Below are 27,610 nucleotides of genomic sequence, written 5' to 3' on the forward strand. Positions count from 1 at the left end.
AAGCCTTAACACCTTTAGGCCCCTGGCTAACAGTTTCTGGGTCTGCCCTAGGACTCTTAAAAAGATACTTATGAGCTTCAGGCACCCTGTAATACCTATCCGGCTTAACAGGAGCAGGAGGCAAAGAATCAGGATTAAGAGAAGCCTCTGTAAAAACATCTTCCACTACATCCAAAACAGGAGGTATAGCCAAAGGCCTATGCTGGGGTAAAACAAAAATTCCTAAGCCTTTTCCTGGAATCAGAGAAGTCCTGACCTTCCCACTTAAAATGCTCCCTCATGGAATGAAGAGTTTCTGAAGAAAAATCCTCAGGAGGAGAAGCAGAAGGAGTAGAATCATCCACATCAGAATCAGAATAAGGAGAGTACTCCTGCAAGTCTTCAGCCGAAGACTCTGAAACATCTGAAGCCTGCTCAAAACCCCCAGCTCAGGCTCCACCCTAGGTCTCTTATCAGGAGGGGCATGGAACCCTAATCAAAGTAATCAAATCTTCTGCCATTTTAAGCATATGCTTCTTGGGCACAGTTCCTGAAGAGCTAGGGGTAACACCAACTGAAGCTAAACCTGGCCTGCCCTGGGAGAAGCCTTTGAAACAGAAGGAGAGGGGCTAGCCACGCTAGGAAGGGAGGGGAGTATAGTAACCTGAGAAGGCCCCTCAGCCTGACCTGCCTCCTGAGAGGCCACATCTTGCAATAATAAAGTCTCACCCTGGGAACACAAAGAAACCTCCGGTGGAGCCACCGGCTCCACCGACACCTCTAAAGAACCGGCGTCCGGTACAGGCGGTTCTTCTAGCCTAGGCTTAACTGCCTTGTCCTTGCGCTTCTTGAAGAAGCGGGCCGGAGCATCCGACGGCATTTTATAATTGCACCGCTTCCCAAAGACTAACCTTGCACAATCCAACCTTCTCTTTATAGTGCGTTTATTAAATCTAGCACAAGAGCGACAGCCAACAACGTTGTGCTCAGGCCCTAAGCAAGGAATACACAAAGTATGATAATCTCTATGCGGTATCTGTTTCCCACAAGAAATGCAATTATTGACTTTTTCTGACATCCGGTAAATCACTGAGGCAAGAAAAAACTAAAATATTCCCCAACGGGGTACTTAGCCAACTTTGAACTCGGTCTGAAACTTCGAAATCGAAAAAATCTCAGAACGCCAACCGGCACTTGCAATGCTGCTTCTGCATCGGACCATGCGGCAAAAAAGACTGAGGATATGACGTCGGTCATGCGCATTTGTACCCTGACGTCCTGATGCAAGTCAAATGCGCCTTGACCGACGTCAGCCTTATACTTTGATATTCGGGCCGACCGAGGACAGCAGACTACCCAAGTGTAAGGACTGCAGCAATGCGAGATGAAGAACATCAGCAAAAGCACTGCCTACCACCAAGCGTAAAATAATGCAACAGTTAGGAGGTTTTGTCAGAGCTCCATAAAGTAGTGGACATACTTGCAGTGGGCACTACTTGTACATTAATACCATGGTGGAGAATGTTCATTCTCTAAATCAGGGTGCTGATGTAGAGTTTGTCCATTTTCTAATTGGGCTATATACCATGGAGTGGGGGCAGAAGGTACAATTCGGCTACACTGCATGATTTAGATACTTCACCCTTAGACGGAGTCCAATCTCAAATATCAGAGTTAAGAAGCCTGCCAAGCACTCAGAAACAGCAAGCCATACCATACAATCGCCAGTCAATACTCTCTGGAACAATGACCCTTGAATATTGCTCTGCAGGGAATGGAAGGCCATGGTTTGGAGTCTTCCTTATCATTCTTCCTCTCATAGCAGCAATCTCATCATCTGTTCGGTCAGCAAGGTGGTTCACTGCCAGACTGAAGGGCAAATCAGCACGATTCTTAGAATGGATGTATCTAAAAGTCAATAAAAAGTATTAAAACCTTCACAGTTGTAAAGCATCTTGGAAGGGGATCTTAGTTTTGTTTTCCAGAAATAGACATTTCAGGTAACAGCTACTCATTTCACATACAATAAAACTACTGAAAGACTTCTGCCACACACACACTTTCATATAACCAAAATAAACCCACTACGAGACTTGGAAAGCAGTCACTAAGGACACAGTTATTTCTGGTTAGAGGACTGAGGATATCAGCTTGTAAGGTCCCTGCACCATCTGAGATACCATTACAAACATTTCTTCTTGCAGGGCTGAATTAATCTCCAGCATTCCATACCTGGGATAAGGAAATTAACAGAAGCTCTCCAGAGCAACATTTTAGCTTTACCTAGCATGCTCATAAATGCAACAGTGAAGCCTACTTGAATTGGCTAGTGAATGTCACTCTAGGGGAAATCTGGTGTCTCAACAGATGCGAGTTGATGAAACCTCATGCTATGCAAGTGATGCATGGACCTTTCTCCCATCAGTTTTCACATGCTGGATAAAACATGCCACCAGTGACTTTAAGCTTAGTTTGAGGGACAACTTAATTTGCCCAAATTCCAATCCAAACTGGAAAGTAGTACTACTGAATGCCAGAAGCCTAAAGCATTTCAATTAGAGGTCTTGGATAACACTTACGAAATCAACATTTAGCTACACAAGCCTGACTCCAGCCTACTTACAGGCACTCTTCTCTGGGGTTTAAACGCTCATCACATGCTCAGATCCACTGGTAACTTTAGGGAAAGTATCTAAACGTATTGCATTCGTTGCCTGGGAAAGTCCATTTTCAGGGAAGGTCCAGGGAGAAAGCTTAAAACTGTACAAGGATAGGTTTATACACAGTGCAGAAAGAACAGTGTTTTGAGTGTATACATAGTCTAGTGAACAAAGATTTTAAGTATTCTGAAGGGTCTGCATAATAATGTAGTCACTGCAGATAGCACAATAAGGAACTAGGTGATCTGGCCATCTTAGTGGACTCCCAAGGCACCTGCCTCATGACACTTGGCAATTTCTGCACTCTTATTCCAAAACAGATTAATAATCCCAACTGGCATAGCTCCCCAGTCACCCTTCCACCCAATGCTTTTATAGGTTCATAGGTAGGTACTAGGCTATCAGCCCAAGGGCCTACGCAAGCCTAGCCAACAAGGTTCCCTGGCTTACGCCACCCAAGAAAGTTATTTTCCTGTGCCACTGTCTAGCAGAGACACAAGTGATCCCCGAGGTGCATTTCCTATTTCCCATCCACTCAAGATTAGGAATCTATCCCTCCAGCATGTCCTGTTTATTGTGGTGACAAGGTTTAGGTCCCTAGAGCGTGTAGCTCGGAGGGATTGGGATTTCTTTAGGTGTAGCATATCCAACAGCTCTGGGTTTGACATAGCTTTATATGTTAGGCAGAGATCACCTCTGAGTAGGCAATATGCTATGGAGTAAAGCTGGAGTTTGAGGCGGTCAGTGTAGGGCATTTTTGAGTCCAGTAATCCTCTTGGTGAGGTACTTCTGTGGCCTTTCCAGCTGCTGCAGATGTTTTGTGAGGTACATTCCAAAAGGGGCGTTTTACTCTATAGTGGGTCTAATGAGTGTTGAGTAGGAGGGGAACGATGACCTCTTTTCCTGGATGAGAACCCTTTTATATGATTAGGTGTGCCATGTAGGACTTCCTGACTACTGTGGTGATGACTATCAAAGGAGAGACTGTCCACCTGGGTCCCAAGGTCTCCATCACGCATTCTGTGTTAGATTGCTGCCTACGTGGTAGTTCATGGGTACAGAGTTTTTACTAAAGGGGATGACACTGCACTTTTTGGCATTGAGCTTGAGGCCATGGCTCTGACACCAGGCATCTGTCTCAGAGAGGCCCTTCTGTAGGATGTTCACATCATTTGGGGACTTTACTATGGCTCCAAGTTTGCAGTCATCTGCAAACTTAGCCAGAGGCCTTCTGTGTTTGGTAACTACTTCTATGAAGTACAGGCTAACAGGAGCAGTCCCCAGGACGGAACCCTGTGGTACTCCGTGTCACTGGTTTGAGGTCAGATTTAGAGTCTGCAACTTTTACAATGTGGGTTCTGTCAGTGAGCCAGTTGGCAACCTATCTTGTGACGTAGGGATTTATGCCTAGTTTGAGTTTAGCTATAATTCCAGAATGGGGGATGGTGTCAGAGGTCAAGATAGGCTGTGTGAACCACCTTACCCTCATCTATGGCTTTGGTGACTGCCTCAAAGAAGTCGATCAGGTTCAGGAGGCATGATCTGCCTTTCACAAACCAGAACTGGGTGGGAGGTTCAGGAGGCATGATCTGCCTTTCACAAACCAGAACTGGGTGGGATCCAGAGTTTGGAGGTTAGCAATGTCTTTGTTTAAGAGTTCCATGATGATACATTCCATGGCTTTGCAGACCAGGCTTGTCAGGCTAATAGGTCTATAGTTCCCGGGATCATTGGTGGCTCCCCCTATGTGGAGTGGGATAACTGTTGCTGTGCGCCATTCAGTGGGCACAAAGCCGGATGCGAGGCTATTATTGAACATGGTGCTTAAGTGGGGAGCCAGTTCATTCTGAAGTTCGTGTAAAAGGCAGCCTGGGATGTTGTCCGGTCCCATGGATGCTGTGTTTTTGGCTTTAGAGTGTGCAGCTTTCACCTGCATAGTTGGGATTACAGGGACTCTGCATTATTCCTGTACAGATATGGGCCCTTTATGGGGTGAGGGGTAAGGGTAAAGTCACACTGAACCTGCCAGGATGTTGGCAATATCAGTTGGTTCTGTAATTTTTTTGCCTTTGTGCTGTAACTCAGAACAGATCTGGGTGTTGCCATTGAGACTGACATAGCTATAGAATGTTTTGTGGTTGTCCTTGGAATTAGTGGCAATTTATTTTCGTAGCTAGCTATGGAAAATCTTGAGGGATCTCAGCTTCTTACGGAGGCTGACCAGGGAGCTCCTCCACTCATGGGATTTTATTCTCTTTTGCAACAGTTTGTTTATGGAAGGGGACCACCAGATTGGCTTCTTTTCTGGAGGATAGCATCTTGGTTCTGTTTGGGATAGCACGATCCATGCACTCATGTAAGTGCTTAGAGTGCATTGTGTAGGATTCAGCAGTTGTAACTATTATCCATCTGCATGGGTGTCATGAAGTTCACTACTTCTGTCTTAAGCATGAAGTTGGCTTTGGAGAAATTTGTTACTGTGGTTTCCTTAATGAGGGGTGGGGGTGGGATGTGGATATCAAGGGTGATTAGCTTATGGTCTGATCGGACCAACGAGGAGTTGACTTCATGGTGGGGGATCTGTAGCAAGCTACAATTTGGATAGCAGTTTTGCTAAGAGTTAAGTTGCACTTCGGATGCATTATGCTGAGCATCTAGCCTGGAGGTGTAGATATCCTTAATAAATATGGACACACCCCCACCTTTGGTGTTTCAGTCCAGGTTACATGGCTGAAAAGTGTGGTACGAGTTATAGCCTGGTAGTGCAGGGGTGCTCTCTCGAGCCTTGAACCAAGTCAGTCACTGCACAGATATCGATGTTCTCCATTTTAAGCAGTGCCTCGAGTGAGTGCATTTTGAAATTTAGACTTCTAGCATTGAGTAGCATTACCCTCATTTGCTTGCCTGTTCCTGGTATGGTGGTGAATTTGTTACTTGAACCCTGCCTAAAAAAGGCACTATAGGGGCAGCAAGAGCCTTAGCCAGTATCCGGAATCCCAGGGGTGACAGGTTTAGGCCATCTGTGGCAAAGCATCGTGGTCCGACCATGTCACCCCAACCAGACAGATGCTGGATCCCCTTAGAATGACACCAGAAGCTTAGCCAGCTGTTGAAGTCAATCATTTTGTCCTTGTACTGCGCTATCATTCTGGGCGATGGCAGAATGCTACTCTGGGCTAGGGTAATACCAGACTGGGCTACAAGATTTCCATGTCTCTTTTCATGTAGTCCAGGGAGGTATGTCTCAGTTCATTCACAATGAATTTTACTTTAGATTTACTCTGGCATCCATACCCAGATGTATGCATAAAGTTTAAAACTAAACAAAACCCTATGGTAGAACCCCAGAGAACGTTTAATCATCCATAACAACTTTCCATGCCACCATTAATGATTTCAGTTTTAAATACCATTTATACACATTAGGAATTCAAATCTGTCCTTGGGTGACAAATTTGTAGTGAAACCATCTAAAATGGTAGTCTTCTTCTGAATTAAAGGTCACTGTAACAATTGACAGTCGCCTACCCACACTTGCCTACCCTTTCCACTACCCCCCCCCCCCCCCCATCAGTCTGGCCCATTTTATTTCAGTACAAAATTGTTGCAAGTCTTATCACGTTTGTTCGTCTTAGATGAACGGAACACATGTAAAAACCACTTGGCAGAACAGGTAGGGCGATCACCACAACGAAGCTGACAAGAACAGATGGCTGCCATTGTTGTCAACTCCAACATTGCACTAGTGGGGGGATGGGGAAATGTACCCTTACTGTAGTGTGATCTTGGAGTTTGTGTACATATATAATGTACACACACACATAGTGGGGGTGTGCGTGGGGGGCGCAGGGGGGCTTGCCCCCCATGCAAAAACCTGTTGTAAAATGTTGAGTAGGTAGGAGCATTTCAGTGTAGTCTACATGTTCAACATTCAACTTCACTGAAATGCTTGGTTCAGCATTTACACTGTTCGGTGTTCAGATTTTCAAACATTTGGTTCATACAGCTGTACATTTGAACAGTGGTTTACTATCACATGTTCAACAGTACAAACACTTTCATCCCTTTAACCAGTCATGACAAGCTATTTTAGCGCATTTACACAGAGTCCCTTTTACTTTGGAAATTTCAAGCCTATACGCCTCACACACATCAATTCTTCAAAAGTACTGATCATAAAATTGAGCTACTGTGGACATCTTGGGTAGGCCACTAATTCAGCTTCATAAAAGGCAGGTTGCACCTACCCAGCCTAGCAGACTTTGGGGGGGGGGGGGGGTTATAGTGGCCATGGATAAAGCACATACATAGTTTGCTCTATCCACATAGACAATTATAGATTCATAAAAATCTACTTCTGGTATAGCTTTGAACAAAATGAGTGTCAGAAGGCAACATTAGTACATACAATAAGTAGATTTTTTTTTTCTTAGTGTAAATTACAAAGTTCACTGGACAGCTAGCAGCTCTTAAGAGTCAATTTGTCTAAGGTTGAGGGTAGTTTTTCTATACAAAATGCAGAAAGTTTCCATGTGGCTCACTCCTAGGCCTCCTCAGTCATGGAACAGTGGCTACCTACATTTGCAGAGGACAGCAAACTGAACTAAGTTTATCAAATTCCTTTCATATACTGGTTTTCCAACAAAGTATGAACTATAAATGTTTGAGGCTAAATCTATGATTAACCGCAATGCTGAAGTGTAGTTCCCACCAGCACATTTCCCTTGCCAAATCTCAGTCGCTATTGCAAGACGCGTTATTCAGGCCAAATCAGGATTTTGAAAACATGGCAACCGCTCCTCAGACCACCAAGTCTCTCTCATTGGAGAACCCAGAGCACAGCTTCCCTTTTGTGGCAACTCCAAGGTCCAAAGGAGTTATTCTACCTTAACACTGGACAGTCACAGACTACAATACCTTCTTCAGCATGCACTTCCAAGCGCAGCTATACAACACACACCTCAATGTTCCCTCATCAAGGAATACCCTTAGCTACTCGGACACAAAGGCCTATCCATTTACATACAGTCAGAGGTTTCTGTGGTGTGATCTCTGCTTAAAATTATGTGCTATGAACATCCTTTACTCTAAACTTCCCTAAACAGAACCAGTAACACTGTCTAGTGACAGGAACCTTACTACCACATTACTACCATCTGGCACAAGTACTTACCTGGAAACCTTTAACTCCAGTCTAGATGACAGGGTGGGCAAATATAACCTGTATATTTGTACCTGGAATACTTAACCTCTCTCATCAGTACTGGGCAGCATGGTAAAGCTTTGATAGTCTTCCTGGTAGTAAGCTACTATGAAGCCATGAAATCTACCATGTTAGTTTTTTTTTTTTTTAAAGACTCCAGAAAGCCAAACAAGCCTTCTGCAAGTCTATTTGCATGCATCTGTCCAACATGCTGCTGCTGCAGCAACAGTGACTGCTGAACACAGCAAGTCCTACGGTCCTGAAACTTGAAAATTCACCTTCACAGGTAAATGGAGTACAAAAAAAGTTGGAAACTTCAATTCCATCTCAGAAGCATTCAAAAGAAAAAAAGTGAAACACTGAATATTTCAAAATATTAGTAAAGGACATTTTCACATTAGGTCATGAAATCAACTGAAAGATGTAATATTAAAAATATAACCCTACACACTATGGAAACATATGCATTTTAACAGGGAATAAAAGGCAGGGAAAGAGCAATGAGTAGTCTAGGACAGGAGTTAAGTTTACAGAATAGTAGTCAATAGGTAGAGGGGTAGAGAGAAAGGGCATGCAGATTACAGGATTACTCTGTTATGCAGCCAGGGCTTCTTGTCAGAAGAAATTTAAAAGGGTATGAGCTTCAAGTGATGTTGCTGTTTAAGAGGCATTTCCATGTGGCTTCCTTAAATAGGATTAAAGTTGAATTTTGGCAGGAACAGATGGACTTCCTCCTAAGCATAGTGGCATAACTGCCAGTTTTCCTATTCAGGGCTGCAAAAGAAAAAAAAAATCAAAGCCAGTCCTACTCTCCTGAAAGGTCCAGGAAAAAACAAAGGCCAATTTCATAGGTAGGTACTACGCTATCTGCCTAAGTAAGCCTGGCCAACAAGGTTCCCTGGCTTACACTACCCAAGAAAGTAAATTTCCTGTGCCCCTGTCTAGTAGAGCCACAGAAGTGATCCCTGGGGTGTATTTCCCATCCACTCAAGATTTTTCTTGAAGAGTGCCAATGAGGAACTTTGCTTGACATAGATGGGTAGTTTGTTCCAGAGTACAGGAAGTCTCTATAACAAGACTCTCACTCCAACATGTCCTGTTTATTGTGGTGACAATGTTTAGTTCCCTAGAGCATGTAGCGTGGAGGGATTGGCATTTCTTTAGGTGCAGCATGTCCAACAGCTCTGGGTTTAACATAGCTTTATATGTTAGGAAGAGATCTCCTCAAGAGTAGGAGAGGGTCTCAAACTCCAGCTTTACTCTGTAGCATATCAGTGTAGGGCATCTGAGGCCAGTAATCCTCAGAGGAACTTGTGGCCTTTCCAGCTGCTGCAGATGTCTTGAGAGGTACATTCCAAAAGGGCTGTTGTATTGAGTGCTGAGTAGAGGGGAACAATGACCTCTTCCTGCACGAGAACCCTTTTGTGATGGTGTGCCACATAGGATTTCCTGACAACTGTGGCGATGTTAAAGGAGAGAGAGACTACTGCCCACCTGGGTCCCAAGGTCTCTTATACATTCGGCATTAGCTGTTTATGTGGTACAGAGTTTTTACCAAAGGTGATGACCATGTACTTTTTGGCATCAAGCTTGAGGCCATGCTCTGACACCAGGCATCTGTCACAGTGAGGCCCTTCTGTAGATGTCCACATCATTTGGGGACTACTATGGCTCCTGGTTTGCAGTCATCTGCAAACCATTAGCTAGAGGCCTGAACCCTGCTGTACTCCACTTGTCACTGGTTTGAAGTCAGATTTGGAGCCTGCAACTTTTACAGTGTGGGTTCAGTCAGTGAGCCAGTTAGCAACCCATCTTGTGACGTAGGGATTTATACCTAGTTTAGTGAGTTTAACTAAAATTCCAGAATGGGGGATGGTGTTGAACGCCTTGGCGAGGTCAAGATAGGCTGTGTGAACCACCTTACCCTCATCTACGGCTTTGGTGACTGCTTCAAAGATGTTGCTCAGGTTCAGAAGACATGATCAGCCTTTCACAAACCTGAACTGTGGAGTCCAGAGTCTGGAGGTTACCAATGTCTTAAGTTCCATGATGATACGTTCCATGGCCTTGCAGACCAGGCTCATCAGACTTAGGGCAATAGTTCCCATGTTCAGTGGTGGCTCCCCCTTTTCGGAGTGGGATAACTGTTGCCATGCGCCATTCAGTGGGCACAAAGCCTTACATGAAGACTGATTGAACATGGTGCTTAGGTGGAGAGCCAGTTCATTCTGAAGTTTGTGTAAAACAACCTGGGATGTCCCTTTAGGGGGTGAGAAGGGTGGTAAAGTTAGCACTGAACCTATCTGCCAGGATGTTAGCACTGAACCTGCAAGGATGTTGGCAATATCAGTTGGTTTAGTAATTTTCGTGCCATTGTGCTGCAACTCAGAGCAGATCTGGGTGTTGCCATTGAGATTCTTGACATAGCTATGGAATGCTTTGTAGTTGCCCTTAGAATCAGTGATGATTTTGTTTTCATAGCTAACTTGGGAGGAGCTTATAAGGGATCTCAGCTTCTTACGGAGGCTGACCAGGGAGCTCCTCCACTCATGGGATTTTACTCTTTTGCAACAGTTTCTTCCTTCTGTTGTAGAGTTTATGGCAGGGGACCACCAGATTGGCTTCCTTTTTTTTTTGGAGGATACTTCTGTTTGGGATAGCACAATCCATGCACTCAAGTGCTTATAGAGTGCATTTGTGTAGGATTCAGTCATAACTACTGACCATCTGCATGGGTGTCATGAAGTTCGCCAGTTCTGTCTTAAGTATGAAGTTGGCTTTGGAGAATTTTACTGTGGTTTCCTTAATGTTGGGTGGGGGCAGGATGCAAATATCTAGGGCGATAAGCTTATGGTCTGATCTGACCAACGAGGCGTTTACTTCTGGTGTGGAACACTGGTCACTCATGTTTGCAATGACTAGGTCTAGGATATTGTTGCCCCTGGTGGGGGTGTGGATAAGCTGATCCAGGGCATTGGAATTTATGAATTCCAGAAAGCGTTGCACAAAGGAGTTGGTACAGGAGTAGCTTTCCTAGTTAATGGTGGGGTAGTTGAAAATTGCCCATTTGGTTGAACCCTAATATTTTCCAGTATATTAAGAAGTGGGAATCCTGGGGCATGGTGGGGGATCTGTAGCAAGCTACAATTTGAACTGCAGTTTTGCCCAAAGTTATTTGCACATTGATAACCTCTGATGCATTATGTTGTGCAACGAGCCTGGAGGTGTGATATCCTTAATGAATATGGACACCTCCACCTTTGGTGTTCTCGTCCAGGTTAGATAGCCGAAGTGTGGTGTGAGACCGGTAATGCAGGGGTGCTCTCTGGAGTCACTGCACAGATATCGATTTTCCATTTTAAGGATTTCCTCAAATGAGTGCATTTTGATATTTAGACTTCTAGCATGGAGTAGCATTACCCTCAGTTTTTGATTGCCTGTTACGGTGGTGTCATTTGTCATTTGAACCTTGCCTAAAAAAGGTACTATAGGAGTGGCAATAGCCTTAGCCAGTAAGGGGCAGCAAGAGCCTTAGCCAGTATCTGGAATCACGGGGGCAGCAGGTGCAGGCCATCTCTGGCAAAGCATTGTGGTCTGTCGACCATGTCAACCCAGGCAGACAGATACTTGGATCCCCTTAGAATGACACCAGAAGCTTAGCCAATTGTTGAAGTCAATCATTTTGTCCTTTAACTGCGGTATCATTCTGGGTGATTACAGGATGCTACTCGAGGCTAGGGTCATACCTGCCTGGGCTACAAGATCAGAGAGCTATTCCATGCGTTTTCGTGTAGTCCAGGGAGGTACGTCTCCGGTCATTCACACCAACATGGACAATGAGTCCTATCTGTACTTGTTGTGGAGTGGCCAGAGTGCGTGGGTTATGTGGCGGATTCTGGCACTGGACAGGCAGCTGACAGTAACCTTCTCCTTGCTTAGCCTGGTAAGTGGGACATCAGTGTGCCCGACTATAGTCACCTAATGACTAGTGTGGGTACGTTGGTTTGCCTTATGGGCTATGGTTTATTGCCAGTCTGTGGGCCGTTGTGGGGGGGGGGGGGTTGCTTGCATTTCTGCTTTGGAGGTCTCTGTTGCTCGAGCAGATTGAGAGCCTCTGTGAAGGTTTTTGTTTGTGCGCGGATTTTGGTGGTGTAGGTTTAGTGGGACTGTGAGCAGATTTTGGTGGTGTAGGTTTAGTGTGACTGAGATGAGTGTGATGCAAGTGTTTAGCTTCTCTTCTTGAATGTCAAGTCTTGGTTGGAGAGAGCTTTACCTCCAGTTTGGCTAGATAAGTGCATCTCTCACAGGTTATGGCGTTGCGTGGTAGGAGGTGGTTGGAGGGCTAGATAAGTGCATCTCTCACAGGTTATGGCGTTGCGTGGTAGGAGGAGAGGGTTGTCTGTGTACATTGCTACATTGCCTCAAGATGCCCAGATTCATCAGATACAACTGGCCCTTGGACATGCCTGAATAAAAACTACTTTCCTTGAGGAAAGTGAGTATATAAGAGCTGTTTTTCTCTAAGTGAGGAAAGTACAATACCAGTTTTCCTCTAGTAAACAGGAAGGTTGACTGCTGTAGTAATTTGTAGCTTAGTGTCAACAAAAAAGATCTGAACAAGTGAAGAGCATGAATAAGCAAATTAAAGTGCTAAAACCAAGAGCAAAGTGTCAAGCAAAGTTCTTCATTAGCACTCAAGAAAAATCTTGAGTGGATGGGAAATAGGAAATACACCCCGGGGATCACTTCTGTGTCTCTGCTCGACAGTGGCACAGGAAAATAACTTTCTTGGGTGGCATAAGCCAGGAAACCTTGTTGGCTAGGCTTATGTAGGCCCTTGGGCCGATAGCCTAGTACCCACCTATGAACCTATAAGAAGCTGTACCTGGATCTTGTGGTAGATAAGCTAGGCAGCTTCCCTCCAACACAAAGGCTTGGGGGCTCAGAAGCTTACAAACCATCCTGGACACAGCAAATCTGTATATGGACTAGACTAGTTAAAGGAAGGGCAGGAAACTAGCTTAGAATTTTTTTTTTGGAAAGTGGAAAGGGAGAAGGGAGAAAACAATTCAAAATTAAGGACCCAAGGTGCTTGCCCTTCACAAATGTTCTCTCTGTATTAGGTAGAATGAGCTAGTGACACCAGACTGGAATAGAGCTGAACAGATGGGACTGGTAGGAGTGTCTAAAGTAAAAATATGATCTCACTGTACTCTGAGCAAATGAGATTGAACACTCCTCCTGGGTCTAACACAAATTTACAGGAGGGGCGGGCAATTCAAGTTACCAAGATTAATACCAGAACTGGGATTTGTTGTGATCATGGCTACAAAATCATGAAGACAAAGCATACTTGTTGCAAGTCCCACTTACCTTAACAGTACATGTTCAAAATTCCTCACTGCCTCAGTGCCATTTTGGCTTCCCTGCCAAGGTAACCCAGTACTGAACAGCTTTCAAAAGCTCAGACTCCCCTCTTCCTTTGTCAGCAGATTGGCGAAGCACATCTTTAAGGAAGCCTTAGCTGTCATAGGAAGAGTATTTTTTTTTTTTTGTTTCCACAAAGACTATCCTAGTTCCTTAGCTAACTTCCCCCACTTGGGTAATAAAGGAAGACTGCCACAAAAAACAAACCACAAAATCTAATTTCATCCCGACCCCCTCCACAAAGGTAACCACCATTACAAACTTTTCCAAAGCTAACTTTAGGCTTCTAAAATGGGTGGCCAACTTCACGGCACACATGCAAATTGAGAATAGTTGCATGACCGTTGAATCATACACCAATGCACTGTATAAACACCTACACAAATGCATGGCTCTTGCTATACCCAATGGAACAGAGACGCTCTCCTACAAAACAGGAAGCCAATCTGATGGTCCTCCACCATAAACAAACGACAACAGAGAGGAAACCGATGCAGAATAAGGTGAAGTCCCAAGACTGGAAAAGCTCCCTTTTCAACAAAAAATCGAAATCCATCATAATCTTTATAGCTAGCTATAAGAACAGAACTTCAGCAGATAGTAAAAACAACCACAAGGCCTTCTACAATTATGTAGAAAATCTCCACAGATTTGCTCTGAGCTACTGCACAATGGTACCTCCTACACCAAGCCAACAGATATTGCCAATATAAATGGCAGATTCAATGCCAGCTTTACCCCCTCCCCCAACAGGCCAATCACAATACCAGTAGATTGCCAGGCACCCAGTATTACTGCTGCAGATTAACACAGCACTGTCTAATGCAAAGAATACAGCTTCTACGGGACCAGACAATATCCCTGGCTATGTTCTACATACAGAGTGACCTGGCATCTCTTGTGCTCTGTTCAATCACAGCCTCACTTCAGGCTTTATCCATACTAAATTACACACTGCTACAATCCTCCCTCTCCACAAAGTAGGAGGGACTACAGACCCTGGGAACTATTGCCCCATTAGCCTGACATGCAAAGTTAAAGAACGCATCATGGACCTAATAAAACAAGGCTAGAATGAATCTCCAAACTCTGGATCCCACACAGTTTGGTTTTGTGAAGGGCAGCTCATGCCTGCTTGAGTCACCAGAGCTATGGATATAGGCAAAGTGGTTCACACAGCTAACTTGATCTGGCCAAGCCCTTAGATACCATTCCCCACTCAGGAATCAGAAAAACTCACTAAGCTAGGCATCAACCCCTATATCAGGGTGGGTTGCAAACCGTCTCACAGATGACGATTACAAGTTGGGAGCTATTATTAACTCCCCAGCTGATGTTGACATCCTACAGAAAGGCCTTACCGAGACCAACGACTGGTGCAGAAACCATGGCCTTAAGCTCAAGGCCAAAAAATGTAGTCATCCTTCTGGGGAAAAACCTGGTTCCCATGAATGATCACATTGATGGTAGTCCAATGAACACATAAGGCGTTATAAGAGATCTGGGAGCACAGGTTGACAGCAGCCTCTGAGCACCACATTGCCACTGTGGTCAGAAAGTCTGTCTGTGGCACATCTATTACTAAGGGTTTTGCATCCAGGAAGAAAGGCAATAGTCTCCTCTACTCTTCCATCATTAGGCCAGAGTACAATGCCCAATTTGGGATGTACCTCACTAGACACCTGCAACAACTGGACAGCCCGCAAAAGTACCACAATGAGGATTCTAGGCCTTACACTTGTCCTATATGGACAAACTCAAAAATCCAACTATTCTCCATCTCAGACCGCCTACTTGGAGGCGATCTCTGCTCGACTTACTTCCCATACATGTCAAACAGCACCTCACTGGCCCTCAAGCAGAATCTTGATGAGTGGATGGAAAATAGAAAATTCACCCTGGGGGATAACTCCAGTGGCTCTACTCAGACACTGGGAACCAAGGTCAGGTGGCACAATGCCAGAGTAATTGTGTGAGCTAGGCTTGTAAAGGCTCCAGGGCCACTAGCCTAGTACACACCTATGAACCCTTATGAACCTATGCCAGCTTTCTGCAGTAAATTCCACTCTCCCTTGCCCAATTTCTGTACCCCTACTTAGAGCCATCCCTACTGGCAAAACTTTTGCATTTTATAAAATCTCCTTTAAAACTAGCTCTTCAGCTAAACCGACTTGAGGCTCACCCCCACTGGCAAGATCTCCTTCTCCATTCCAGTGTCCACTTAGAATATAGTCTTCATAAAGGAGGAAAATATCCTGTATGGTGACATCATCCTACATCCTACTTTTACTTCTTTATAGCCTTCTGCTTGTGTTATGCATACAAGCATCCACCATGTAGCTCTAAAATATCCATACTAGTCAAGTAATCCTGAACTACCTTGTAAGAGAAGCAGCTTTTCCCCACAATTCTAACCTACTTTCCATGCCAAATAAGTTCATCCCAGTCCACAGCTTCTCCTTGGGTTTATAAATGTTCTGCCCCCCCCCCCCCATCTCCCCCTCCCCCCGGTCTCTCTCTGCAGCAGCATACATGTCCAAGTAGGTCACCAAGGCCATTGGACTTGTGCAACCTTTAGATGTGAACAGAGACCGTAAAAGCAAATACAACTGGAAATCACTTCACCACTGACACGTGCACCTTTACACGATCTCACATCCAAATTTATATTTTTTTTAAAGACACTATGGTACAAAGTATATCCAAAACTGTTCTACTCAAGAATTGCAGTTAGACAATTTGCTATACCACCCTGAAAGTTCTACAACCACATATGCAGCACTTCCTAGGTCTTACTACCACAGCCTAACATTTTTGCATTATACAGTTTCCCCTAGTGAAAGTATGTCCATCATATTTTGATATACTTTTAGTTAAGTCATAAGTAAACTGTATCCCTCCTGAAATGGAACATTTTAATAGATCTTGGAATTATAATTCCACCTCAGTACCCCCCCCCAAATAGCACAAAGAAATTTAGATTCCCATGCAGTATATTTTACAAGGTTGTGTCTATAAAGATCCGCCAAGTGGTCATTTCTCTCTGGAATTCATGCCCCTAAAGGGAATGTCAAACCATTTCAGGGACATGCTAGGTATCGCTGGTAGTAACATATGGGCATTTTGGTGCTTTTTTTGCCATTTACTCACAAGACAAGGACTCTTATGCAATGTACTTGTGTTCCAACGAAAGAAGCCCCCCTCCCCCCAAGTCAATACTTTGGTCACAGCAAAATAAATTCCAGCATGCAGGCACACCAACATTTTGTAGTGTAATACAGTGGGCAGTACAAGTCCTGCCCTATGAAAGAAGCAAATATCCTTTGGAGTACATATTCAGGCCAGAATGACCCAAAAATGAAACCGCCAACATTTGTAAATTAGTTCAGCTGACTGAACAAGTGCAGCTTTCAGTTCCTTGCCCATTAAGATGAAATGGGAAATACATTATGTAGAGCAAAATCTTCTAGTTAAACTGCAAGACAGCTAGTTCTTTGCATAGGACAGCTAGTTCTTTGCATAGGACAAGTCAAACCAAATGGTGTTTTACAGACAAAACAGCTGAGATAACAGATGTACTTCAGTCCCCTCTGAAAAAGTCCTTTACGCAAACATGACACCAGCCAAAACAGGCATCTTCAGCATTGCACCCTAGCACTATCTGGTACTTTAGCACTGCACATTAATGGACTTTTGCTTCTCCCTCTTGGGAGATTTTTTCACACAATGGGGCGAGATGGTTATTTTTCCTGTTGTAGACACTATTAGGGGTTCAGTGAAACAGGCTCATGATTTTAACCAGGCTACCTATTCTGTGAAGCTATTGACAAATAAGGGCTTCCTATGAAATTACTGTATGTAATGGCTCATAAGACTGAAGCACAGCCAATTTTCCTTTCTTGCTTGTTAGCAACACAAGACCATCAAATGTCATCTTGACTGCATTCCCTGTTGCACTGTATAGGCAAAGACAAGAGCCATTCTGCTCATGTTTGTAAAGGTGTAGGCAAGAACAGCTCTCATAGCTAGTACCGAGAGGAAATTTTAGTGTGCATAATGTTTGGATGATTTTGCTACATCCTGAGTTGCAGAGCAAGTTTTACGAATTAAATTTTCTAATTTAACTCATGCTTTGAGAGAGCATAAAAAAAAAAAAAAAAAAAAAAAAAAAAAAAAAAAAGAGGAAAGGCTTCTTTTGCAAGACTATATGCTTGGTTACATAAAAATTCTGACTTAAAGGAAAATTTTAGGATAATTCTTTGATACCAAAGCCTTCCTTTCCAAAAAGAAACTCCCTGCAAAAGAACGACTATGCAGAGTTACAGAGCAACCCCTATCCCCTCCCCACTTGCCCTTGCCTCCCTTCCTCTAGGTTCTCAACCCTGCGACCTGTCTGCAAACAGACCGTGTATAATACACACTGGCAAAGGACAGAAAATGCTCTCCCTTTCAGGGAAATTTCCCCACACCCAGCAGACTAAACAGCAGTTTCCTTCAGTGTTCCATCACATGGATGGAAGCAAGGGGTATAGAACCAGTTCACGCGATGATGGATTTTCAAGTCCCAAAATTCAAAATACTCGCCTTGCTTCTGGAAGCAAAGCTAGGACTTGCTGCCAGTTTCAAGGAAACTATCGCAGATGCTAATCATCTTATTGCTCCCAGTTTCAGGAAAATGGAGCTGTGTCTGGCTTGCATTAGTTTTCTGCATTACCCTTTGGGACATCTACTGCACCTAGAGTGTTTACAAGGGTCTGGCCCCAGTAACTGCCAATTTTGGAACTCTAGGCATTTAGAGCACTTGTCTACTTGCCAATTTGTACAGATTCTGTATCCAGGTGTTTGGAGTCCTTATACAAGATCACATCCCTCCTTTCCCACCTGGCTTCAAATCATCTTCAAAAGTCCTTCCTTGCACTCAATTGTCGTCCCAGGGTGAAGGACAGACACAGCAAAAAGGATCATCTTCCTGCCTGAAGATAAAGTTCTGACTTGTTAGGGCATTTTCTTGGATTTTTTTTTTTTTTTTTTAAGACATGGCCTCTGCAAGAGTGCTTCTCACAATTCTAGGCCTCATGGCATCAATGAGCCTTATATCACCACCAGTGACTACACAGGAGAAATTCAATGGTACCTTAATCATTGGACCCAGCACCTTCATCCCTCAGATTTCCAGGTAACAGTACTGGGGGATTTGTGAAACAGGAACTGCAGTAGAGAAGGGAATCAACCGTCTGACTCAGACTCTGTACACCTCATTCCCAAACTGCCCAGATGGACTCTTCAGATTATCTCCATGTGAGAGAGAGTGCAAGGCCTGCTGGGTCCTCGAAACAAAGCAAAATGCTTGCAGAGATTCATGCCTTAAAGTTCTGCAGCACTTGTCCCCTACTGATGTAGCTTAACAAGCAAGGGGGTACAAGGTTGTACCATCTGCTTTTTAGCAACAATGGCCTGGGAGCTGGCTCTATGGCATTCTGAATCTTCAAGCCTCATTCTGTCAGCAGACAGTGGCAGACCAAGCATATCCTGGACAGACCCTCATGAGTGGAAACTCCATGTACTGGAGTTCCAATACTTTATCCAGATGTGAACACCTGGAATAGATCAGTTTGCCTGCTTTCAAGGCAGACAACTGAAAAAATTAAATCCTTGCAGCTATACTTTAAGACTGATGCTCATTCCCCATGGTCAGGGATGTTCCTGTATGAATTTACACCCTTTCCAGTGATTCCCACGGTAATCCTAAGGATTAAGAAAGATTGCTGTAACCACCTAACTTTGCCTGGGCCAAAAATTCCCTTTTAAATGAAACTCGCCAAGGGCAATTACAAGCTTCTTCACAGTATCAGGGTTAAATGGTACACCCCAACCGAGAGCAATTGTAACAACTGATTTTGTCTGGATACCTTCTAGGCTCTTGCTTCATGAGGATGTACAGCAAGTATTTAACTATGCAAGAAAACTTGCAAGTAGAAAATCTTACTTTTACAAATGTTAGAGGTTCTCTAGACTATACCTAGCCAGTAACACTGGCCCCAAAAGAGTTTCTACCTTTCTGATTTGAAAGTTTGATATACCTAGATGGTCTGTCATATGCTTCATCAAACTGCATCTCGCATCCACCTCTTCTCGTCTGAGACATGGACCCCCCCCCCCTTTAGTTTTTTGTGGTCAGTTTATGAGAGGAGTGTTGGGACCCCAAGCAAATTCCTTCTCCCTGGGATCTCAAGTTTGTTACTGAAAAATTGAGCTTTCCTACTTTTGAACCCACCTTGGGCAGATTTACAGTTTGGTGACATCTGCAAGGAAGAGTCTGAGCTGCAAGCTCTCAAGGTAGGCTAGCCCACACATGATTTTTAAAAAAGGTTTGGGTTACGCATCAATTCACCTCTAAAGTTTTCTGAATTTGTAAATTAAGTCAATCTCCGTGTTCTATCCTGATCCAAAGAAATTCCTGACAGGACAGCAGCCCTTTAGAAATACTAAAGGGCTGCTGTCTCCCACACAGGGGCCAAAAAAGGTCAACCTGTCTAAACTATTGCATGATGGTAGTCCACTGCTATTTTCCATTACACCAGGCAGGGACAACTCATTCAAGCCTAAAGCACTTTGCTACATGTCCAGTCCAGTTCACAACCATAGTTCCTTCTGAAGTCCAGGACTTGTTTGGCTTCATTTAAGTGATTTACCATCTAAAAGGCAATATTAGGATGTGTATGTGCTTACAATAGTTACTGTAGAACTTATTGCTTTATATTTTATGTTCAGATTTGCATAAGGGCCCTACCTGTTATTGAGGGGTATAAGATAGGACATGGTGACAACATTCACTATTACTCTATACATTACTAGTCAAATTATGAAAATGTTCATATGTACTTAACACTTACAAATAAATTATTGCAGGACAGCAGGTGAAACCATAGATGTGAAGAAATTTGCACACATTTCAGTGTTATTCTGCTAATTATACAATTAAACATTTTCATACTTCCGTAAACCTCTAAACATGCAGTCAGGAATTTGTCATATTGAAGCTTATGCCTGGTTAACAAATATCAATATACGTCTAGCTTAGAGAGTTGCCAAGACAGTTTAGTAACTATTCAATTTTGGGTGTGTACATTATAGTATGTATGCCAATACAATGAACACACCAACTTATCAGTATAAAGAATATTTTGATTAAAGCTATTAAACCTATACAAATCCCAATGTTATTGTTCACAAAATTTTTTTTTTTTGCTTCTTATCCACCAAGTCCATTTTTAAAAGCTCTGGAATGCAAGTGTGTAGGCTGCTAGGTGTGTGACTCTGCACACCACTTAAGGCCTTTTCCTCCGATAGTATATTGGAAAGGGTGGTCTAGTTCTAGAGGCTGCAACCTGGCCCTTTGTGTAGGTTGGAACAAAGCACTACAAACTTCCAGAGCACACTTTGCTAAACCATTCCCAGGGGCTCCCTGGATTTTTTTTTCAACTTTCCAGGAAGAGTAAGTTTTGGGAATCTACCCAAAATGCCATAAAGGCAGCGGGAATAAATTAACAGTTAAGCAAGTCCTACTTACCTGTAACAGAATTCCTCACTTCCTCAGTGGCAGCACCCACTTGCCATCTCTGAGATTGTGCATAGCAGAGTTACGTCTCATCCTTTGATTCGGCTGTTGGATGTTTTTTTTTTGTACACAGCATCACTGGCTGCAAGTTTACTCTGATGTTGGCTTCAGGTACTTTCTTCTGTGGAACAGAACACCCGAATACTCACTACCTTTGAGAGCTAAAGGCTCCCCTTCAGGGATATGCTTAGTCAGCTGTCACAAGCAGAAGGACAGCCTGAGCATTTGACAGCTGGCTAGTACTGGCTACTGAGGCAGATGACCCAAAGTGCCTCTGAGGTGAGGCAGTGTGGAATTCAAACCTCTGCAGCTGCATGCAAATAGGACTTGTGCAACTGTACTCAAATGTTTGGTAGGGGAGCAAGCCCCCCGTACCCTTTAATGCAGGGAAGCCACCACCCCTTGATAGTCTCAACTTGGAGAAAGTAGAGTACTGACAGAACTTGCATATGCAAGTCTAACTTTAGTCTGTTCCAGAATTTGCAAAGCTGCGTCACAGCATTACAAACTAGTACTGCACAACAGCAAAGTTCCTTCTGGGAATATAACCCCTGAATTTCCAATAACTGGCTTTTGTCTCCCTTCACCAAGGGGGGGGGGGGTTCTGAACACCTTCATGATGTTATCCCAGCAAGTGTTGCACACTAAACATTTAGGCTTTTCAGCTAATCCATTTGCAATGGGTAAGCCAATATGGATCAAAGCTCTGTCTTAAGCCAGTAAGAATTTCAGGGGGCTGAAGATGAACCATAATCCCTACTGTTTGTCCAATTTCTGCAAAATATTGTTCTGGCAGATTCGTCCACTTCCGAATACTTGCGCTTTCATGAAATACATGGCAAGATGTGTACAGCTCTTTCATGAAATACATGGCAAGATGTGTACAACTGTGTTCTAAACAGAGTTGTAGATTCATAGGGGAGTAAAAATATACCACATGATATGAGACCACCCTGAAAATTAAAGGTATATTACATACAGTTGTGGCACATCCTAAACCTTAAGTAGGCTAAGGCATGAACATTTTGAAATTCTAATTTTTTGACTCTGCATTTATAAAACTATGCTTTATGGAATAGTTGAAATATTTTGAATACATTTTTACAATTATTCTTAAAACTTGAAAGGTCACAAGCTATGAATGGTTACAGCTGCAATCAAATCAACAGAACAGTGTAACCATCAAAGTTTTATATGGGGAATAATGAACCAGTGTTAATTTAGGGGGCGAAAAAGCTGCAGTTGTTTTTGGAAGTTAGAGAACCACAAAAATGGGTTTGTCGCTTGGTCAGATGCCAAGGTACAGCTTGTACGTCCTTTGCTAGCAGGTTTCTTTAAAACAAGATCATTCTCAGTTGAGTGAAAGTCTTCCAATGGAGATGCTTAAAATCACACATTAAAAGATGTACTGTACTGAGGTACATATATAAATACAGGCTTCACACACCAGTTTGTTTCTTTCGGCTTTTCCCGGTTAGGGGTCGCCACAGCAGAACTCTGGCCCGCTAATGATTGGCAGTTGATTTTTACGTACTGGCTTACCAGGCCAGACGCACAACCTTCAGAGAAGGTACACCCATTCGCACACCAGTAATCACTTTAAATTGGACCAAATCAGAAAGTGATAATCTACCCACAATACATCATTTTTCCCTCAGATGCATATTCACTGCCCCAAACACAAAGACGGACAGTTCCTTATGATAAAGTGGCAGCATCTGTTGCTTGCCTGGCTGCACACTCGACTGGTGATGCTGCCAGTGTTTTGATCATGGTGGATTACTAAATTTTCATTAATGCCAGAGACTGAAATGGGACCTGGGTGTGTGCACACTAGTAATGTTTATTTCCCAACTACTAAATCATCTTTATAGTCTGTGGGTAAAGCCAGAGATGCAATACCCTACTGAGCAGAAGTGAGAATCCACGCAAAGATGTCAGTTTGTTTGTGCTTACCATTCTTGCCTTCATTTAGTGTCATTTTTAGGGACTGCTGAACATATACTGGTTTCCTGAAGGCAGCTTGCTAAACATCTTCCAGAGCCAGTAAAAGGCAGGGAGGGGATGAGTAACAAATGGTCATCTCTTCTATAAAAAGAAGATATACCCTGCCTACTAGCTCTTGGCCAGTTAAGACTGCTCCCAAGGGGGAAAAAAAAAAGACAATACATAACAAAACCACCACTAAATCTAGCAAAGAGGGAAAAAGAACACTAGTGTGGACATAATCAGGAAGCTCTCTAGACAGTCATCGGAGGACAATGGTGATTTCAAAGATTACTCACTCTGAAACAGGAAGGTCGCTAGCCAGACCACCACTAGAGCCATGGATACGAACACAACCACCAGAACTGGCAGTCTGCACAACAGTTGGTAAAGGAGACTAGATTAACCTTATATACAGCTATAATCAGATAACTGGCTGAATGATTCAGCCTTTCTTCTTGTGAATTTTACCAAATAGAGGATACTGTCACCAGGTAATTTAACAAGGGGTCTCTTAACCCAGACTACTCCTGTATCTAAACTGTTTGGTCCCCTTATACCTGTACTGAACAGCCCAGGAGGAGACATCTAATCCTACTTCCATACTGGCTGACAAAGCTACACTAGAGGTAGATGGAGCAAGTGACCTGCAGACCAAGCAGTCACCCGGACAGAATCACTAACCATAGATGGAAGGGTTTTTTTTTTTTTTTTTTTTTTTTTTAGGTGCACCTGGATATGATGGGGGAGAGAACACTGTCCAGAATATACTGGCAGTACTGTATAGTTTCGTAACCACAAGTTTTCTAGTAACAAGAATGTCAAAGCTTAAACTCTGCCACAATGGCAGATTTCAAACTCTGGTAGTGTTGGTGTTTGGGCTTTGAGAAGAACTTAAAGAATTTTCATTACACAAATTCTGAACACATGATCACAATGTGCCAAACCAATGGCTCTGCACACCACATTAACCTGCCATTTTCTCAAGAGTACAGTGCAGAGGCAAAATGATGAAAATCCAACTTCTGCAATATTTTCTAGTCAAATAAAAATAAAGTACCACTAAAGACAGGCCTCTAGTGTCCAACAGCATGCATGTGCACACACTTCAATTCTGAAAGAAGTGCTGAAAGTTCCCTCAAACAGTAAAAAAGCAACCAGACACTGTTACAAGCAGTGACTGGGCTCATCCGAGCAGCAATTCAGGAAAAAAGCCAGCACTAGATTCTAAGAAGAGTCAGAGAACTTTCTTTGGAAGGCAGAAAGACTGAACATTTCCTGTAACAGCTAAAGGCTTCTCTCAGGATACTCAGAGAGGGAGGAGAGTCTGCATTTGAAAGCTAGCCAATACTGGGTTACCTTGGCAGATAAGACATTTACTGTTCTGTACGTTCATGCCCCCTCCAAATTCAGTAATGTGCTACAAAGTCTCAGCATTACAATAAGCATCCCAGTAAAAAGGTTCTAGAGACTACAAGTGTTGCACCAAAAACCAAAAATAATCTGGTGAGGTGCTGGATACATTTACAGCATAATTTGTGGTACAAAAGGCAGGCTTCTCTAGAAATGGAAAAGACTTAAAGCCATGGGACTTGTGCATTAGTTTAAAAAGAATAGACTGAAAAAAATTTGTTGTAGAAAGCCATGGTGTCAGAGGATCCACCACTGTAGACAGTTAACCATTGTTTTAGGCCATGTAGCATATGGCTATAAACATGCATGACTACAGAGTATGAAAGTCATCCCCAGCATTTTTCATTCCCTGTGCATCGGTGCTAGGGAAGTGCAGTTTGATGCATCATTTAATACTGTATAGAAACTTGAAAGTCGGCACCGAAATGAAAAGTTTGCAAATTGACAGATGTTGAGAATTAATGGACATAATCTAAACCTTAGAGTGATGCAATGTGCAATATCTTGCCAATGAAATTCAGAGAATCTGTGTACACATTTACAAACCTGTTTTGGCTACCAGCTGGCAACAGAGTCAAACAGTGGATATATAGTTAACTATTGGGCCAGATGGTTTGTGAGAAGCAATGAATACCAAGTATATTCAGCTTAACAGTACATAATAAACTTTCATAGAAAGTATACAGCCATTTCCAAAACTACACAAAACTGGAAATATCCTGCAAGACTCGTTAGTAATTACATGCTCTTAGAAAACTATCACTAGCTCTCAAGATCTGAACTGCCAAAGCAGTCTGAGGCATGCCAAAATGTTTTAGTACTAAAAGTGATGCAAAGTTTGACAGAGGAGATCCAAATTGTGCATGTTCAATGCACCATTAAGAATCAATAGGTTCTTTAGACTCCATTTTCTCTCAACCTGATAAAATCCCAAATAACTGTGCAAATGCACACAAAAATTATGTATTCCCATAATGTTCCATGTGTGGTCCATTTTCATGTTTCCTCAACATATGTGCTGGCTTCCAATCCTTCTGAATAGGCTGCCATTTTTGCAGCTTGTGGAAGCCAAAAACTCGAGCCCAGTCCTTACCCACAATGCACTTAACATTACCACAGTCTGCCAGCAAAACAGAGTGGGAAGAGAAAATATTTAGGCAAGACTACCTGGAACCAGAAGTACATCAAAAATGCATTTGTAAAGACACATTCTTCAGAGAACCAAAATGAGCAAGGGGAAGGCAGGAGGGGAGCTGAAGAAAAATGAAATTGGATAAAGATGGAATGTTGTAGTAAGACCACCTTTATCTGATGTCAGTTTTCATTTTCCTCCAAAATGTGGGACAGTCCACAACTACCTATAGTCCTGGGTGGACTCTAGGATATTCCCAAGCACAACTGAGCCAAATGATGCCCTACCCAGACAGATCAAATCCAATTTGTAGCAAGAGTTGTGGAGATGCCCAAGTTGCTGCTGCACAAATGTCATCCATGGATGTTCGACAAACATATGGAGTTGCTACAGCTCTGTGAGCTTTCAATGGCTTTGAAGCGACACCCAATTTGTTGTAACTGAAGGAAAGTCAAGCGAGTCATTTAGCAGAAATCACCTTGTTCACTTGCTTCCTTAACTTGGTATGCGAAAAGAAAATTTATCAGATTTTCTGAATCTTTGTCCAGTGAATACATTTGTCTGAATGCCCAATATATGCAAACATTCATTCTTGGAGTATTCGGCAAACACTGGAAGATTAGTGTACTGATTATGTTTGGTCTCAAAACTGCCTTCAGTAGAAACAATGGATTGGTACGAAGTAAGCTATTTATGGAAAACCAAATATGGTGGTTTAGACTATAAGAGCTTAAATCCCTGAAGTTCTTCTAGAATTGCTACAAAGAAATGGTTTTCCAAGACCAACTTTAAATCACTGGCAGGTTCAAAGGAGGTGGGGTGAGATTGCTTGCTATCAGATTAAGGTCCCAAGGAGGGGTAGGATCCTTGGACAGAGGTTTTGAGAAAGGTACCCCTTAAAAAGGCTTTGGTTTACAAGGAACTTCTGTGGTGTCTCACAAACATAATGTGAAATTTGAAGATGGATGCTAATTGGACTTTGAGGCCGAAGCTCCATCATTGAAGAGATACTAAAAATTGAAGAATCTCATGGACTGGAGCTGAAAAAAGGGGTAAAACTTATTTTAGACAGCTCAGTGTAGTTTCCACTTACCATTGTATTTCTGTAGATTGTTCATAAGACAAAAGACTACGCTGGACTGGGAAGACCGCATAGGAAGTCTGGGTACTAGCAAAATTGGAAAATCCAAGCTGTCCGCTCGAGATTTAGAATGCCTGGGTGAACAATGTCAGGTGAGAGGAGATCTGGAGTTTGATCCAGCATCCAAGGTTGTTGCAACAGATTAGACCAAAGGAAGGGAAACTAAGTCTGCCAAGGTCAAAAGGGGGCAAGGAGGATGACCCTACTCAAACTTTACAGCTTTCTTTAGGAATTTGGGAATTACGGAGTTGGGAGTAGGGTGGGGGAAGAGGGGGCAGGTAACTGTGCAGTAGACCACCCCTTGGAAATTCCCCTTCTGGAGGAAACCAGGGCAAAGTATCCACTACATTTGTTTAGGACCAAAGCAAACCAGTCGAAGGCTGGCCAAGTGTGGAAAAATCTCATCAGGTACTTTGAGGGACCATTCATGAGGTAACAGTACATAGATGCTCAATTTGTCAGCTATCACATATCCCCAGCATGTGCACTGCTATCAGAAAGTGGTTGGATGAGATCACCCACTGCCACACTAAGGGTGTCTCGGCACAGACAGTAGATCTGGTTCCCCCTTTGTTGATGTACCAGACTACCAACATAGACTGAATCACAACAGTTCCTACAGGGAGAGCATCCTAAAAAGCTTGACCACCAATAGCACAGCTCATCTCCAGAGCATTTATGTGCAGATGCTCCCTGAGGACCAAGTGCCTTGGACAGACTTCCCCTGCCAATACCCCTGACCCTAGCTGGGAAAGGTTCATGTCACTGTGGCTTTGGCCTGTGAAAGAATAAACGCACATCCTTGAGAAACTCTCATTGAATCCACCAACAAGCAAGATCCCCTTTGCATGCACTGGACAGATTAAGACTGAGTGGAGAAAAAAGGCCCACTGTATTGCAAACAACCACTGTAGAATTGTCATATGGAACCTGGCCAGGGGAACCACAGAAAGAAATGGACACCAGTGCTTATAGAATTGAATGTGCTACAATTCTGTGGCTGCTTATGGCTTGATTGCCGATAGTCTTGCAAGGGGAAGTGTGGCCATGT

At 43.2% G+C, this 27,610-nt stretch overlaps 1 protein-coding gene across 1 annotated transcript in view; it reads right to left on the bottom strand.

The window, feature by feature from the left end:
* LOC122792253 (digestive cysteine proteinase 2-like) overlaps positions 1-27,610 on the bottom strand; it is a 266,381-nt gene that overhangs the window by 122,821 nt on the left and 115,950 nt on the right. Inside the window, exon 7 of the mRNA XM_044060003.1 lies at positions 1,694-1,887. Within this exon, the coding sequence (XP_043915938.1) occupies positions 1,694-1,887 (194 nt within the window). The remainder of the gene's footprint in view (positions 1-1,693; positions 1,888-27,610) is intronic.

This window comes from Protopterus annectens, chromosome 1.part2, assembly GCF_019279795.1.
Source record: "Protopterus annectens isolate FY-2018-M chromosome 1.part2, PAN1.0, whole genome shotgun sequence".
In the NCBI taxonomy this organism is placed as follows: Eukaryota; Metazoa; Chordata; order Ceratodontiformes; family Protopteridae; genus Protopterus; species Protopterus annectens.